Raw genomic sequence first — 15,875 nt, forward strand, 5'->3', positions numbered from 1 at the left:
AATCACACAAGCATATCCAAGTGCTGCATGTGTGAAACCAAGTTCAGTTTTAGGCCTCAAACATCAAAGAGCTCAGTGCTATCAAGGTGTTTACATCAAGCCAGAAGCCTAATTTACTATTTAATAATACATTTGTGTCAGGCCTCTCTTTGCCCAGGGCTGTTACAGCTTAACTGGTTCCCTTGCTGTTAAAAAAATTCATCATGTTTCTCTCCCTGATATTTAAAAACGGAAAAATAAAATTTATTCTTATTAATTACAAAAGTCTTTATTCTCTTCAACCCTTCTACTTCAGAAGTGAAGAGGATTTAATGCAACCTATAGAGAAATAGGGTGAAAGGAAGCTTTAAAATCAGTGATTTAGGAAATACCCTGTTTCCTCGAAAATAAGACATCCTCTGAAAATAAGACCTACTTACAGGAAAGATAAGATGTCCCCTGAAAATAAGACCTGGCGCATCTTTGGGAGCACACCTTAAAATAAGACACTGTCTTATTTTCGGGAAAACAGGGTAGGTTGAAGTAGGAGAAAGCAAGATGATTTCTGCACAAGAACTTAACTGTGTACTGGTATCTGTACAAAGTGGGTCAGAGAACCTGTCTTTTTTCCAAGTGGTCTAGAACCACCCACAATAGAATCTCTTGAAATGAATCAGAATCCAGGGTGGGATGCTGGGGATAGACTGAAAGGATGGACATCTGGGAATTTTCCATTTGGAACAATCTTTGGATGATTCTTATCCACTCTGAAGTTTGAGAACCATGTGGCTCATGTTTACAGAGAGGAAGGCTAAACCATTCCACACTTCACAGTGTTCTTACAAAAGAGACAAATCAGTTCCCCCAAGAAGACAAGAATTCTTCAGTACTAGGACCAGAGAGAATTCTCTCTGGGTACTTCGGTGTTAATACATTCGTCAATATTTGTCTTTTCATAGAAAGTTTTTTATAATCTGAACTCACAGGTATTGGTTTTGAGAATTTAGAATAGTGACATACAAGTACTTCATCGGCATTATAGAAGGAGAGAGAGAGGAAATTTACCAGATATGGGCTGTTTGATACAGGAATTATCTCTGTGCTGCTTACACATTCGATGACTTCATGAAGCAGACTCCTTCAGTGCCGGGTTCACGGGATTGCATTCTCCTTTACCTGCCGCCTTTCATCATCGGGAGATGAAATCATCATTGGGGAGAAGTGGAGAATGTCACTGGGGAATGTCAGTGAGGTCAGTCTGTGTGTTGGCCTCAGCTCTTGGGGCCTGAGCGAGCCTGCTGGCCTTGACAGCATCCTGTCCCTCCACTGTTCCCCCTTCCCCACTCAGTCCTGCTGCCTGTCTGTGCCCAGGGATGGAGAGCACTTCATCACCCCTATCCCAGAAGTTCTTCTTCAAGACAGCCACCGCTCAGATTCTTGGCATCTCCTATCAAATCAAAATCAAGAATTTCCTCCCTGGTAATGACATCCATCTTTGCCACGACAGTTTTTCTAGTCAGTAATCTAGTAGGTGTCTGTCATCCTGCTGTGATTTTTGGTCTCTCCAGTTCTATGAATTCTCCCTGTATGATCCTTGGCTGATTTCAAATGCTCTCCTACCTAAACCCTGTGGTAACCAGCACCCTAAATTCCTTGCCCTTTTGTATTTTTCAATCCTGGAATCCAAGAAACAGTAATATGTCTGATGGAAGTCGCTGATGGTATGGATGGCGTGTCAGGAGTGGTTTCTCACGGCCTCCGTGGTCCAGGGGCACGTCACCCTTGCTGCCAAGCTTCTCTCCTCAGTGTCCCTACGTGTGTGGTGGGCTCCTTCAGCAGAATGGGGGCCCCAACTTCCCTGAACAGTCCTCAGACAGTGTCTTCTTATTTATATTCTATGCCACATATGGCATAGACTGGTCCCTGCATAAATATATCTAATTGTATCCAACGGAGACATTTGGCTATTATATTGTGAGGTTTTTTCTTTTTGAGGACAGAGGCTCACTCTGCCATCTAGGGTAGAGTGCCCTGGCGTCACAGCTCACAGAAACTTCAAACTCATGAGCTCAAGCCATTCTCCTGCCTCAGCCTCCCCACTAGCTGGGAGGACAGGCTCCCACCAGCACACACAGCTAGTTTTTCTGTTTTCAGTAGAGACAGGGTCCTGCTCTTGCTCAGGCTGGTCTCGAACCTGAGCGCAAACAATCCACCCGCCTTGTCCTCCCAGTGTGCTAGGATTACAGGCGTGAGCCACTGTTTTTAGCCTATGTTGTTATTTTCTATAAAATGTTTATTACCATTATTGTATCTAAATATTTGTTGAATAGTTAAGGTAACAGTTTTAATTTTTTTTACATATACATGTGTTTATTAGGTTTCTACTTTTGCCTTCACAGAATTAAAAAGGCTTAAATTTTAATAACAATAACAATGTTTAAGATAAGGACTAGAAACAAAGACCTCGTAAAGAATGAACGACAATAAATACATTCAGAAAAGAAATAAGATGATTGCTGCATCAAAATATTAAGCAATAATAATAGTGCAAAGAAAGTAACATTCACATTGTCAGATAAGAGTATGTCTATCATAGGATGCTTTGACTCTGAGATTCAGTATGGAGTCATCAGTTAACTTACTATTTTTTTCCAAAGTCTCAAAAAATAGACAACTAATATTTATAAATGAAAGTAAAAGATAATTTCAGAAAACAGATCATGCCAAATCATGTAGACAATAGAAAAAGAAGAAATACTTCAAAATCATTCTACTTAATCTGGATACACCTGATATTAAAATTGGAGAAAATATATTACCATAAAGGGGAAATTACAAACATATTTCACTTGTAATGAGGATGCAGTATCCTGAACAACATATTAACAAGTTGAATTAAAAAATAATGTTTAAGTAATGTACTTTAGTCAGAATTAACAATTTTATTTTATTACTGTGTCTTACTGGCAGTATTTTAGGCACCAAGCTATAGAGGGCATAGATTATTTCATTTAAGGAAATATAAGTTTGGCAAAGAAAAAAATTATTTGTTTTTTTTAGACATACATAACATGTATAAGTTCTCCCTGGTTAATATTTCATGTTTTTTTTACTTGAATTAATATTAGATTTAAGTCACAGACTTGGAGGCTCATGGTGCCTGAATATAATGTATAACATATTCCAAGCTACAAAATTTTAAGACTTTAAGCAAAGCTTTCAAATGATAATACATGCTTATTACAGGAAGTTGAAAATACACAAAAAAGGGCTCCTAAATCTCACTGCCTACAGATATTGTGCCTTGTTTTCCTGTGATTGTTTTAATAGTTGAGATTATGCCCTCCATATACTTCTGTATTTTGCCTTTTTCACTGTAGTCTGCATGCTCTTGATCTATTTTCCAAGTCTGTGATTCCACAGAGGTTCAGAGTTATAAATAATGTGCATAAAAGTCTGTATCTTTATATAATCATGTTTTTTGTGACCACAATCTAAAATGTTGCTTTTATATAGCTAAAAGTTCTTGCAAACTTTTACTTACAAACAAACCTTTGAGGCCTTTACAGCTTAAAATAAAATACTGTCTTTTTGCTTTTGGAAAGTCAATGCCAAGAATATTTTTTTAGGAAGAAAATGCCATGACCTACTCTTTTTTCACACTCAGCCTCTTAAGCCTCCTGAGAAGAATTTTAAATAGACCATCACCTTTTCTCCTCTTGTTTGTTTTAATGAGGTGTTAGATGGGTACATCTTGGAACTAAAGAGACAACAAGTGATGGAAGGAAATACTAGTCTGTGTCATTGTTTGGGTAAAAAGCTTGGAAGTCCTATATAGTCATTTTCTAATGTACTGTTCTCCAGCCAGGAGGACGTCTGGGAACTCACACTGGCCAGTGAGGTAGAAGGGATTGTAGCTGATCAGGTGAGGGATGGTGGTAGCAAGTGTGTTGGAAAACCCAGGACATTGAAGATAAACACCCCTCTACCTTCCTTTCTCATGCTGCTCCAGGGTAATTTTTTCTTTAAATATTTGGATTGTTTCTTAAGAGATTAAAATTTACTCATAGATACACTAAAAGCCACTGAATTATACACTTTTTGTATTTTATTTTTCTTATTCTAAAATATTAAGGGTATGTAAATGGTTTTGTTTACATGGAATGCTTTTGTAATGCTTGAGTCATAGCTATAAGTGTGCCCATCACCCAGATAGTGCTCATCGTACCCGGTAGGTACATTTTTACCTGTCGTCTGCCCCCTTCACACTGTGAACATGTGGTTAATTCAATTTAGCAGTGAGTACATGTGGTGTTGGTTTTTCCATTCTTTAGACATTTCATTTAGGATAATGGTTTCCAGTTCCATCCAGTTTGTTGCACCGGGCATTAATTCATCTTTTTTTTATGGCTGAATAGTGATCCATGGTATACCTATACCACTTTTTGTTAAACCACTCATGACTGATGGGTACTTGAGTTGATTCTGTATCTTTGCAATTGTGAATTGTGCTACAATAAACATTTGATTGAAGGTGTCTTTTCGATAAAACGATTTCTTTTTCTTTGGGTAAATACCCAGTAGTGGGATTGCTGGGTCGAATGGTGGGTCCACTTTTAGTTCTTTGAGGCATCTCCATACTTTTTTCCATAGAGGTTGTACTAATTTGCAGTCCCACCAGCAGTGTATAAATGTTACTTTCTCTCTATATCCATACTGGCATCTACTGTTTTTGGATTTTTTATATACTCTTCTCCAGCCAAGAGGGCATCTGGGAACTCAGGCTCTTGAGTTTAATGTAATATGTCATTGTAATTTTAATCTGCATTTCTTTGATGATGAGTGACATTGAGCATTTTTAAATATATTTATTGGCTATTAGTCTATCTTCTTTTGAAAAGCTTCTGTTCGGGTCTTTTGCCCACTTTTCAATAAGTTGCTTGTTTCTTGCTGATTTGCTTTAATTCTTTGTAGATTCTGTATAATAAGCTTTTATCAGATACATAGTTTGCAAATATTTTCTCCCATTCTGTAGGTTGTCCATTTGATCTGTTGATTATTTCCCTAATTATGTAGAAGATTTTTTAAGACCTGTTTATTTTTTTGTTATTGTAATTTCCATTGGGGTCTTGGTCATAAATTATTTGCCCAGGCCAGGATCTAAAAGATTTTTTCCTACATTTTTTTCTAGAATTCTTAAGGTTTCATGCCTTACATGTAAGCCTTTTGTTCATCTTGATTTAATTTTTGTTAGTGGTGAGAGATAAGAGTCCCATTTCAATCTTTCCCATGTGACTTTTCAATTTTGTTGCAGTTTTTGGCCAGGGCCAGGTTTGAACCCGCCACCTCTGGTATATGGGGCCGGCGTCCCTACTCCTTGAGCCACAGGTGCTACCCTGACTTTTCATTTTGAACAGCTCTTTTCTCTAGTGTACATTGTTGTCTGCTTTGTCAAATATCTGTTGGCAGTAGGTATATGATTTTATATCTCACTTCTCTGTTCTTTTCCATTGATCTATGCCTCTATTTTCATACCAATACCGTTTTGTTTGAATTACTATATAGCTTTGTAGTATTAGTTTGAAGTCTGGCAATGTGATGCCTCCAGATTTGTTCTGTTTAATATTGCTTTAGCTATTTGGGCTCTTTTTTGGTTCCAAACAAAGCACTGAATAATTTTTTTCTAAGACTGTTAAGTTTGATGTTGGTATTTTGACGGGGATTGGGTTGAATAGGTAAACCAGTTTGCCTAGTACAGACATTTTTACAGTGTTGATTCTGCCAGTCCTTGAGCGTGTTTTTCCATTTGTTTGTGTCCTCTATACTTTCTTTCCTCACTGTTATATAGTTTTCTTTGTAGAGATCTTTCACCTCCTTAGTTAAGTATATTCCTAGGTATTTTATTTTCTTTGTAGCTATTGTGAATGGTATTGAGCCTTTGATTTGACTCTCAGCTTAACCGTCATTGGTATATAGAAAAGCTACTAATTTGTGTAAATTGATTTTGTAACCTGACAGTTTGCTGAATTTATTTATCAATTCCAGTTGTCTCTTGGTGGATTCTTTAGGGTTTTCTAGACAGAAGATCATATTATCAACAAAAAGCAATAGTTTGATCCCCTTTTTCCAGTTTGGATACCCTTTATTTCTTTTACTTCCCTAATTACTCTGGGTAAGACTTGCTGTAGTATGTTGAGTAGAAGTGGTGACCTTGGACACCCTTGCCTTGTTCCAGTGTTTAGGTGGAATGTTTTCATATTTTCTCATTTCAGCATGGTGTTGGCTATGAGTTTGTCATATATAGCTTTTATAATATTGACATATGTTCCTTAAATGCCTAGGCTGTTGAGGGTTTTTATCATGAAGTGGTGCTGCATTTTCTCAAATGGTGCTTCTGCCTCTACTGAGATGATTATTTTCTGCCTCTATTGAGATAAGCGTATGATCTTTGTGTTTGCTTCTCTTTTCCATATGTTGAACTATCCTTGTATCCCAGGATGAAACCCACTTGGTCTTGGTAGATTATTTTTTTGATATGCTATTGAAATTTATTTGCTAGAATTTTATTGAGGATTTTTGCATCTGATATTGGCATGTTGTTTCTTTTTTTTGGGGGGGGTCCTTTTCTGGCTTTGATATCAAAATTATACTGGCTTTGTAGAATGAGTTGGTTGGAATTCCCTCCTTCTCTCTCTTAGGGAATAATTGCTATCGTATGAGTACCAGCTCTTTTTTTTTTTTTTTTTTTAGGTCTGGTAGAATTTGGCAGTGAATCCATCTGGTCGGGGTTTTTTTTATATGGGAAGATTTCTTATTACTGGTTCAATCTCATAGCTCATTATAGGTCTGTCCAGGAGTTCCACTTTTCCCAGAGTGAGTCTTGGGAGATTTGTATATTCAAGGAATTTTTTCATTTTCTCTAGATTTTCTGGTTTGTTTAGAGATTTTCATAGTATTCATGGACAGGGATTTGTATTTCTGTGATAACAATTGTAATGTTTCCTTTTTCATTTTCAGTTGAGCTAATTTGGGTCTTTTCTCTGCTCATCCTGGTTACTCTAGCAACATATCTGTCAATTTGATCCTTTTTTCCCCATTGATCCTTTATAATTTTTTTCCATTTCATTTAGTTTTGCTCTGATTTTTTTTTTTTTTAATTTTGAGTGATTCATTTAGGGTACAAAGAACCAGGTTACATCAATTCCATTTGTTAGTTAAAGTCCCTCTTATAATTGTGTCCCTCTCCCAAAAGGTGGGTTACACACCGTGAACCCCCCACCCCCTCCCTCTTTCCCTGTCTCTTCTCTCCCTTCCCCCACCCTCCTATTGTGTACTAGATTATTTATTAATTGTCCTCATATCAAAATTGAATACATAGGATTCTTGCTTCTCCATTCTTGTGATGTTTTACTAAGAATAATGTGTTCCACTTCCATCCAGGTTAATACAAAAGATGTAAAGCCTCCATCTTTTTTAATGGCTGACTAGTATTCCATGGTATACATATATCACCGCTTGTTAATCCATTCCTGGGTTGGTGGACATTTAGCCTGTTTCCACATTTTGGTAATTGTGAATTGAGATGAAATAGTCTTGTACAAGTGTCGTTATTGTAAAATGATTTTCTTTCTTCAGGGTAGATGCCCAGTAATGGGTTTGCAGGATCAAATGGGAGGTCTAGTTTGAATTCTTTGAGGGTTCTCTTTCAAAAAGGTTGTATTAGTTTGCAGTCCCACCAGCAGTGTATAAGTGTTCCCTTCTCTCCACATCCATGCCAGCATCTGCAGATTTGAGATTTTGTGACGTGGGCCATTCTCACTGAGGTTAGATGATATCTCAGGGTGGTTTTGATTTGCATTTCTCAAATAATTAGGGACGATAAGCATTTTTCATATGTTTGTTAGGCATCTGTCTGTCTTCTTTAGAGAAGGTTCTATTCATCTCTCTTGCCCAGTGATCTAAGGGATTTTTGGCTCTTTTTATGTTGATTAATTTGTCGTCAAGCTTTTGTCTGTTTCAAAATATGCAAATATCCTTTCCCATTGTGTAGGTTGTCTGTTTTCTTTGGTTGTTGTCTCCTCAGCTGTACAGAAGCTTTTTAGTTTAATTAAGTCTCATTTGTTTATTTTTGTTGTTGTTGCAATTGCCATGGAATTCTTTCATAAAGTCTTTCCCCAGGGACATCCTATGACCCCATCCTGTGGAGAGTCAGAAAGTATGTAACTTAGGGAATTCTAAGTGAGGATAATTTATTTGTGTTGTTCTCTAGACCCCTTCAGCTACCACATTTAAATGAAGAGTAGAAGAATAACTAGATATACACAGATTTGGAGTTTATGACATGAATATGACAAAGGGAGAACAGGTCAGGGAATTTGGGAATAGCGAAAAGAAATTGATTATAGTAATGGTTTGGGGAGGTGATTTTAAGCAGCATCAGCATCACCTGAACACTTGTTGTAAACACAAATTTTTTGTTCTCTGTTGGTGGGCACTAAATGTTGGGGTCCCGCCCCCGCCCCAGGGGCAGGGTCCGCTAAGACCTGTGGAAACTGGTGGCAATCAACTGAAGAAATACAGAGTTAGAAATGACAGTAAAGAAAGAGACATGAGACATAGAGTAGAATTAAAAGTGGGAGCTCAGGGGTCCACTGCCTGTTTGTGGGATTCCAGCAATGGCACCAAGTGTCTGCTCCACTCTGCTTTTATTAAAGTCTGTTTGCCCAGAGGGTAAGATGAGGGAGGGAACAAAGACACCAGCAGTTTCTCTGATTGAGCATATCAGCTCCTATTGTTATTATTATTAACCTTAAGGGTAGCTTTGAGAAATCTGAAACCTGAGCCTTATATTGGGAGAGCCTCCCACTTGAGATCACACACACAGATTTCTAGGGAGGTGTTAAACTCTGCTAGTTCCCTGTGGAGTAAAATGCCACCAGCATTAATCTCCTCTGAGGAATTGGTAGGAGGGAGGAATTTTCCTCCCATCACCACCATCAAGGATCTTCCTCTGCAATAAGGGATATAAGTTCTTTTGCCCATATCTCAGGGCTTGAGCTATTCCCTTGATCTCTGCCCCAGGCAAATGCCAATTTCCACAATGGGTACCCTGTTTCCCCGAAAATAAGACCTACTTACAGGAAAGATGAGACATCCCCTGAAAATAAGACCTAGCGCATCTTTGGGAGCACACCTTAAAATAAGACACTGTCTTATTTTCGGGGAAACAGGGTATCTGCTTTGCCTGTTTACTAGACAGGAGCTGACCCAGTATCTTTCTAGGTCTTGTCATAGCCTCTTCTATGACCATTTTTCCTCAGAGTGCTCACAGACCCATCAGGGATGTTTGTAAGCTGTATCCCCAACAGGCTAGAATTTCAGAAAAGGCAGGAAGCTTGTTAGGCTAGCTTAAATGAAAACTAGCTGACTTTTCTTTGCTCTGACTCACTCAGCTTACTTCTTAATTTTCCTCTTTTTCGGGGGGTGCTTTCCTTTGCCAAGAACGGAGTCTTTGGTCCTTGTTCTTACTGCATTCTCAACTTACTGAATCAGAAATTCTGGAATTGTGTATGTTTTTAACGGGTTCTCCATGCATGAGAACCCCTGATTTAGAAAATTTAAACTACTTAAGACCGTAAGTACAGTTACTGGCATCATCATAGTACACTGTCCTCAAACTTCTGGGCTTGGGCACGTCTGCTTCAGCTCTTTCCCTGCACCATTCCCAACTCTTCTGTTTCTCTTATTCTCTCTTATCACTCTATAATTTTTGTTTTAGGTATTTTTTTACCCTAAATAATCTTAATTCCTTTTTGAAACTTTGTCATAGATAAATTCAGTAAGTTCAATGATTATTGAATACTTAATTTCTTCCTGTTTTTCTGCAATACTAGTAATAGTAGGGGAGAAAATAGTCTGTGGTTTCATTAAACTACAAAAAAAAAAAGTGGCCTTTTCAGAAACCGCTAGAAGGTGTTTTGTTCAAATAGGTATAAAAGTATAACTCTAGAAGATTGTAAATACAGTGGTAACCAATTATTTAATGGTTGGCTGATATCATTATTTATGAAAACACTGGATTTTGTACATTTCAAATAGGAACTTAAACAATATATTTTGCTAAGTACTCATGTTAATTCTTTTATTGCTTGTTTAAAGTCCTTAATACAATAAGTTGTCATTACCAAAGTCTGTTTCCTGTTAGGCTTAAATTCAGGAGTGAAAGCTGGGTGTCACACGACCTCTCATGCATGTACAATTCCAGAGTTTGCTGTTCATAAATGTCTATAGAGAGTTGTAAAGCTTTCAGTTTCAATCTGGGGAAGAGAAGGTATGTGAGAGATAACCAGTGTTTGCCTGGGGAATCTTTGAAGAAGATGATAGTTTGTCTGATAGATACAAAATGATTTTGAAAAGAAAAGGCATTCCTGCTTTGAGTCTATAAAGGACAGAAAGTCTTTTCCAGTTGGTATCATTTTTTTGCAGAGAACCCTCTCATGTTTTGTACGTCTTTTGAAATGAATAGTCAGTCTCTTGAAAATTTAGACTACCACGTAAAGGTATAACGTTAGATTGTAGATACAGTGGAAACCCATTAGCTAAATGGTTAGCTGATACCATTATTTATGAAATGTTAGAATTCATGTTTTTCAAAATGTAAGTTAAATGTATCTTTTCACAAGTCCCTGGCCTGATTTCTAAAGATTAGGTTTGTGGATTATTCTGATTTAATTATATCAACCCCTGCCCTGTGAAAGATTATATAGTTATTGCCTGAATTTTTTCTGGAAATGATTACCCTTTAAGCGAATGTCCTTACCTTTCTTTCATTTCTGTCTGCTCTGTTGGCTTTTATTTATTTTACTGCTTATTAGCACCTTTACTCTGATACTAAAAAAGTGATCCCCACAAAAACACACATACACGTCCCTCAGAGCCTGTGGCCATGTTACATTACAGGCAGAGGGAAAGACAAGGTTGCAGACTGAATTAGATCTGCTAACCAGTTTACCTTATTTATCAGGTTGCCCTGGATCTGTGAGTAGGTCCAATATAATAGCATGGATATAGAAGAGGGAGGCAAAGAGAAGTGAAGTGACATGAAAGGGACTTGCCTCTTATGTTGTTGGCTTTGAAGATTGAGGGACGGGCCACTGACCAGGGAATGAGGGGACCTCTAACAGCTGGAAAAGGCAGGGAAACCATTTCCCCCTAGAGCCTCCATAAAGGAATAGAGCCCTGCTGACCTCCTTGATTTTTCACACCCAGGGAGAACTATGTCAGATTTCCAGCCTACAGAACTGTAAGATGATAACTTTGTGTTGTTTTAAACCCACTATACTTGTAGTGATCTGTTATGGCCACAATAAAAATTAATCCTTTACCAACGTTGGAGAAAGAAAATGAAGATGAACCTCAAGGCAGTCCACACAGGACAGGTTTAACATGGGGTGGAGTTGCAGCTCTCACTGAGAGGGAGCTACAAGGCTGTCGGTCAATGTCAGCCCCTGCCTGTTTCCATGAACCTAGACAATCTGCAGTTGTCTGTTGCCAATGTAATGACTTGAAGTAAGCTTCCAAACAGTATGCCTTTTCTTCAGTCTGCCTCCAGTCCGCCTATGTGGCTGTCATTGGAGTGATCTTTTTGTAGAGTAGATTCAATCCTGTTAACTTCTCTTTAGATCCATTTCGTGATTTTCCATTGCCTATGGAATAAAGCCAAAAACACAGCATCACATTCATGGCTCTTCCACAAAGCAGCTTCTGCTGGAGCCTCATGTCATAATTCTCTTTCACATACATTTGATAGCAACCAAGGTAAAGTACCAAATATGTGGACCTAGCATACTGTTTTGCACTTTGGTCCTTAATTTATGTCATTTCCATAACCCCCAGCACCCTCCCAGATTATCATATCTGCTAGCAAACCCCTTAAAGGCTCAATTCAAACATTAATTTCCAGGAAAATCAAGGAAACTTCTATATCAAATAAAATTGTTTGTTCTAGACTTTTGTGCCAAATTGTGGCTGGTGCACTTTGTGAAATTAAAATGATTTCTTTCCATTTCATTCTCTTATACTAAACTGTTAGTTCATGTGAGCACCACCGGGATCTAATGACGTATCTGTGGAATCTTAGCAGCTCACACAGCTTATATACAGTGGGTACTCAAGAAATCAATACTCAGTGAACATGTGGTTATGTTGCCCAACCTGGCCTGAGCACCACACAGATGCTGTTAGAATGCAGGTTGCGGAATCTCAGGCCAATGTTTGGTTGTATTTTGCCTCTAAAACTTAAGCATCATAAAAAAATATATATGGCTATGTATTAATAACATTTTTCATTTTAAATAAAATTCAGACCATTTTGTTTGATACCATTTCCCCTTCTATCCTCTAAATTAGCACTTGTGATTTAATAATTTTACTGCATTGAGAAAGAAAACATCAAAACAGGCTCTCTTTAATTTTTTCATGCCTCTATTTGGAAGAATTATTTTAGGCAGTGTTAGCTGCTTTAATTCTTAAAGCATTGAGAAGACACAGAAATTTAGTCACATGGCAATTATCAAATTCTTTTGGCGTTAAATATTTGAATTTTCTCTGAGCATTTCTATTTTCTGCTTTTTTTTAGATTTGATATTCATGTGGTTTCTTAGTGGTTACAGTGGATTTGACCTTGCTACAGAGGTCCTTATGAAAATGTATACGGTTGAACATGGAAACTGTAAGACAGTATTCAGATGGAGGGAATTGTGTTCATGATTTTTATCATCACTTTACACTCTGACTGCAAAACAGACAATTTTCATGATGCCGGGAATAATTCCACTGGGAATTTCACTTTGTGCAACAGCTGTCAGAAATCAAAGTCGTAAAATGGTTGGCATAATTTTTAGTGTGATCAGTAAAGCACATCCTTCATGCCGCATAGTCATTTATAAGTTTGGCTTCCTAACTTAACAAAGGAAAACACTTTTCACCAAAATGAATGAGTCCATGTTGGTGTTAATATTTTACGTAAGAACCATTGTCATTAATTTTAAGAAATAGTAGACAGAAGTCATTGATGAATCAATGAGGCATAAATGTATTTAAAACAGTTTATTTTTGAAATAGTATGCAAGTGTTGATAAATAGCCAGAAACTGTAGATTGTTAACTATGGAACTATCCAGCTTGATTCAACAAATTGCCTGGATGCCCACCGTCAGATTTGGGGAAAGCTGACTTGTTTTGGCGCGGTAAGCTTGGCAAGGCCATGATTCAGAATGTGTCTTTATGATTTGAAGAACCCAAAACAAAGTGTTCTTATTGCCTCTTTTCTGAAAGTTCAGGTGAAAAATATTACCAGTTCAGATTTTTCATGAGGGAGGAGTATTTGCTTGCCTTATAATGACATGATTAGTTTTCATTTTTCGAACTGGATTTTAAAAATTGGGTAGTATAACAGTAAGGAGTGAGCCACTTTTTATGGGCACCCTGTAGTTTCGTAGTTCTTAATCTAAAAATTTTATATTTCCTCCTCTTGGAAAAAGCCTACATGTTATAAGCCACCATATGCACAGACTACACAGTTAGTTGGGCCGGCTCGCACGGCCTTTGGGGTGAATTACAGGAGTCCAGCCATGATCATCCTCCTGAGTTCTTTTGAAATGTTTTTTTTTTTTTTTTTTGTACATTTTGGCTACAGTATTGGTGGTAGAATATACTATGATATGGATCATCTCTACTTCTGTATTTATTTATTTATTACTAGACCTCAACCACAGTCTTCTTTTTTCCCTTCCACCTCTATTGGCCTGTAGGATGTACTGTGTGTAGTCATGCACTTTGTATTAATAGATTAGAAATCTACAGATCTGTTTTGTACTTTTTATACTGTTGGATACTTATAATCAAAACTTTTACCAGGGTATTGAATAAATTTAGTCTGATTAGAAAATAAAAAAATAAAAAAAATTTGAAGTCTATCACATTTCATTAGTGATTCCCTGGGAGTGTTTTGTTTCAGGGTCAACTTTAACATAATTTAACTACTCATATTTCCACCAGAAAAGAAATGTCCTGTGAGACACCTGTCACCCTTCCATGTGCCAGACGTACCTGCCGTTGTGCATCAGCACACTGGCATTATGGTCTTTCATGCGCCAGTCTCCAGTGGATTCATTTAGCACAAAATGAGTCTGTAGAGCCTAATGGGACAGACTGTGCTACAGACTCACCTCACCGAAGAGCACCCTTTCCTGGGAACCGGAAACCATTGTCAGCTACCTCTTCTCAGTTTCTCATCTCCCTACACAAGGACAGATATATTCTGACACATTCTTATTCATTCTGTTGTCTTGGGAGAGATTCTTTGCTTATAAAGGATTTCTATCATTGTATCACATTTCCTTATTATGCAGCGAGTCGCTTTATTCTTTTAAGGACATTAATTCACAATGTATGATGACTTCTGATTCATTCCATGGATTTGGAACTTCCCCTTGATAGTTTTAGTGAAACTACCAGCAGCCACTTTCCCTATTGGGGGGCATATCTCACTTTAGAAGCCTTCAGCCCTCTATCTACATGGTTAGGTGTCTTCTTGATACACAAGAATTCAAAATTTGTCTGAGCACAGTCTCTATATTGTGATCCTTTCAAAGGCATTCCCGATTTCCCACGTTAACCTGATGTTATTGCTGAAGCTCTTCATGGTGGTGGTGGTTCTTTTGAGGTATCTTTTTCTCTGAGTAATTATCAACAGCAATTGTTTTATTCTTCGCCTCACAGGTACTACAGTGCAACCATTCTGCAGATGTCTGGTGTTGAAGATGACAGAATTGCAATATGGCTGGCTTCAGTTACAGCCTTCACAAATTTCATTTTCACACTCGTGGGAGTCTGGCTTGTTGAGAAAGTGGGCCGCAGAAAGCTTACCTTTGGTAGTTTAGCAGGTAGGTGCCTGAATGAAGAATTCAGTTATAAACTTTTTCCAACAGCGACAACCTTCCAAAATGTAATAACTGATACCATTTCTGATACTGGGTTCTCAGTGAAATAGCAGACCAAAAAAAAAAAGAGCTTTTAAGAAATGTTACAGAATGTGATAGGATTGCAAGAATAATTTATATCTACTGAGAGTAAAATTTTTCTGTTATTATTTTGAGTTCTGCCGAAAGGTGCAAAAGTGACAAGAATAATCCTTTTTGTGTTCTGTCCTTTTTTTTTGAAAAACTTTGTATTCAGAATCTTGCATTTTAAGATGACATATTTTAAAATTTGGAATAAAATGGACATGAATTTGTAGCATCTTTTCCCAACGCTCTTACAACAATGGAACATTAAAACCCCTATAATTTCTTTATAAAGATTCTTTCTGTATTTGAAACAGGTGTAAGTTCTAGGATAAATTCTAGTTGGCTAAATGTGTTTTTTATAATGACTAAATAAGACTAAACTTTATTACTCTCATGTACCTTTTGTGTTTAAATTCTGCCCATTTCATTTATTATTTCTCTGTAACACGGGGGCTTTTTCACTTAACAGAATGGGACTCTTTCACATTGTCTTCACATGGTTGCATCATAGAATTTTCTAATTTTTTTCAAACATACAAACACTTTCCTACTTGTCAATTAGACCAAGTCTTTATAAAAGTTTACTGAGCGAGAATACATTTTTCCATTAAAATGTAAAATCTCCAGGATAGCATTTACTTAATTCTTAAATTATACCAAAGACACTGGTCTAATAGGACTGTTTCAGGCACTTGTCCCAGAGTTGAAGAGAAAATACATTCTGAGTTCCAAACTCAGTAATTAGGAATATATACTCCTATACTGATCTCCACCTTAGAAGGAAGACTAGAACGCTTTCACCTCCCATTCTTGCTGAAGCAGTGGCAGC

The 15,875-nt window shown here is 37.4% G+C and overlaps 1 protein-coding gene across 1 annotated transcript in view; it reads left to right on the plus strand.

The window, feature by feature from the left end:
- The window catches only part of SLC2A13 (solute carrier family 2 member 13), a 361,921-nt gene that overhangs the window by 231,787 nt on the left and 114,259 nt on the right, over nucleotides 1-15,875 (plus strand). Inside the window, exon 5 of the mRNA XM_053557369.1 lies at nucleotides 14,760-14,923. Coding sequence (XP_053413344.1) covers nucleotides 14,760-14,923 — 164 coding nt within the window. The remainder of the gene's footprint in view (nucleotides 1-14,759; nucleotides 14,924-15,875) is intronic.

The sequence above is a fragment of the Nycticebus coucang genome, chromosome 12 (assembly GCF_027406575.1).
Source record: "Nycticebus coucang isolate mNycCou1 chromosome 12, mNycCou1.pri, whole genome shotgun sequence".
Classification (NCBI taxonomy): domain Eukaryota; kingdom Metazoa; phylum Chordata; class Mammalia; order Primates; family Lorisidae; genus Nycticebus; species Nycticebus coucang.